General features: G+C 51.5%; 1 protein-coding gene across 1 annotated transcript; it reads right to left on the bottom strand.

Moving 5' to 3' along the window:
• Nucleotides 1–1,154: 1,154 nt before the first annotated feature.
• Nucleotides 1,155–1,868, bottom strand: LOC101610422 (cytochrome b5 domain-containing protein 1-like). Its single transcript, XM_045161249.1, has one exon. The coding sequence runs from the start codon at nucleotides 1,866–1,868 to the stop codon at nucleotides 1,155–1,157; it is 714 nt and encodes a 237-aa protein (XP_045017184.1).
• Between the last annotated feature and the right edge of the window lie 480 nt (nucleotides 1,869–2,348).

Here is a 2,348-nt window from a genome sequence, read left to right on the forward strand (position 1 = left end):
AGTTTGGGCTAGAATGAGACCCTGCCTTGAAAACAAAAGTAGCAAGGGTAAAAATCAAGTGCTTCCTTTTGCTCCCCACAGTGTGCTTTCTCTGCCCCAGTTTTTCCTGGTCAGTAAAGAAACAATTCTTTGCTTCAAAAAAGTTAGAAATCTTGTGTATGGCATAAAGCAAGGAAACAGCCTCAAATCCTTGGCTGACAGCCTTTCCTAAGCACTCCAGTTTACCTTCTTCAAACAGAGTATCTGTTGACTGCAAGCCTAGGACAAAGACCTTCTCACTATTTGGTCTAGGAGCAGAGGTCAGGAGCGTGAGCATGAGGGCTGCCATGAAGGCAGTTTACTTACACTGAGGAGAACAGGTCTGTCTTATTTTCTCAACTTGGCTCTTGGACTTTGGCAGACTTGGGTTTGCATGGTGGCTCTGATGCTACCAACTCATGTCCCTTTGTGCTACTGAGGCTTTCCTGATCTCTAAGGAATTGTCTCTGAAACGGTGTGAACAGCATTCACCTTACAGGAAGCATGATATGAATCCTAAATTAACCAATGACCATTCAATTTCTTTTCCTGAGGGTTCAGCTAATACGTACATACATACATACACACATGCATACATACATACACACACACACACACACACACACACACACACACACATATATGTATATATACTTTTTTTCTAGGAGATACACTGGTTTGATGTGGTCTATAATAGCCATTCCCTAATCCTGTTTATGTAAAACTAGTCTTCCTCCAGCTGTCCCAATTTCCATCACCACCGAAAATGTTATCTCATTACTTCAGCCTCTGAACATCTCTTTTAATACCAGAAACGCTCTGCCTAAAGTCAACCTGAGTCATTTTGTATGTCTTCCTAATCCAAGATCCTCTGTCTCCTTGTATCTTTCCTAGAGACAAATTCACTTTTAGATCACCCGTAATTTTCTCCGCGCAAATCATAAAGGAGCTGGAGGTGAGGGCCCTTCCACTTCAGAAGAGCCTGGGCACCCCGCGGGTCCAGTCCCCGGAAAGCCACGGAGGCCTTATTAGGAGCATGCACCGCGAGCCCAGCAGCGCCTGCGTTTCTGCAGGCCCGCAGAAAAAGACACACTGAGAACACGTCTAGGGAGTGCGTGAGCACACAATCTGCTTTCCTACAGCTCGGTGAGGTCATCATTGAAGTAGATCAGGACGGCCGGCGTGTGGAGCGAGCCGTCCAGGTTGAGGAAGTCAAACTCCTCGTCCTCGTCCAGGATCCCGTTTCCCTCCAGGGTCAGTTTCATGTCCAGGTTCCTGCCTTCGTACTTCCACGTGTAGCTGGCGGCGTGCACGTTGTAGGGCAGGTAGCGGTGCATGATCTCCCACATGGACTCGAGCGCGCCCACCTGCAGCGTGTGCTCCTGCCCGGTGAGCGTGTTGACGATGCGCACGGCGCGCGTCTTGGCCGACAGCTTGCCCACGCGGAAGCGCGCATCCTTCCACCACGGCCAGCCGAAGTCGTTGGCCCAGTCGGAGCGCGGCAGCGGCGGCGGCACGTGCAGGAAGCGGCCCCGCGGGGTGCGGTAGCGCGGGCAGCCCGTCAGCGGGTCCACGTGCCTGCGCAGGTCCTTGGTGACCGGGTCGAACCAGTGGCTGATGTCCTGGCCGGCCACCTCCAGGATGGGCTTCATCAGCAGGTCCCCGCGGAACTGGTGGGCCAGCGGCGTCAGGTCGTACACGTAACCCAAGTACGACACCCACAGGTCCGACGGCTGGTTGTGCTCCGCCACCTCGTCGGGCGTGAAGTACTGGCGCTGGAACGTCCTGAAGTCGGGACCCGCCACCAGGCCCCGCCGCTGCACCTTGGTCAGGCTGCCGCTTTCCGCCATCCTCGCCTTCCAGTCTCGGGAGCGCTACTGCAAGGACCCCACGGGTCCGGTGGTCGCCCGCGTTTGCGGTTGACATGGAAACCATTGTCCTTTCTCAGCCACCATACTGCCCCGTTGGGATAGGCCCTTTAGCTGAGCCTGGAGCGCATCCATTGGTCCCGCTGCGCAGCAGTCCCTAAGCGGACGTTGCCTAGCGCTGTGCTGACACGTACGCTGTGGCCCCCCAACTCAGGTTAAGGGGAACATTTTATCCGTTGAGCCATCGTCTCCCCAGTAAGTATAGTGTAATTATCTTTTAAGATTAATTTTCTGTAAGATCTTATTAAAAAAAAAATCTTACTGTTTTTATAACATAAAATCTATTCTCAGTAAATAGAAGAAGAATAACGTTGCATGAATTTTAAGGTATTTATGTTAAAAGTCCTCCGCAAATAAAGAGCAAAAGAGATTTTGTTTTAGTTGATAAAGTGGCATGTATGA

Source organism: Jaculus jaculus, chromosome 11, assembly GCF_020740685.1.
Source record: "Jaculus jaculus isolate mJacJac1 chromosome 11, mJacJac1.mat.Y.cur, whole genome shotgun sequence".
NCBI lineage: Eukaryota > Metazoa > Chordata > Mammalia > Rodentia > Dipodidae > Jaculus > Jaculus jaculus.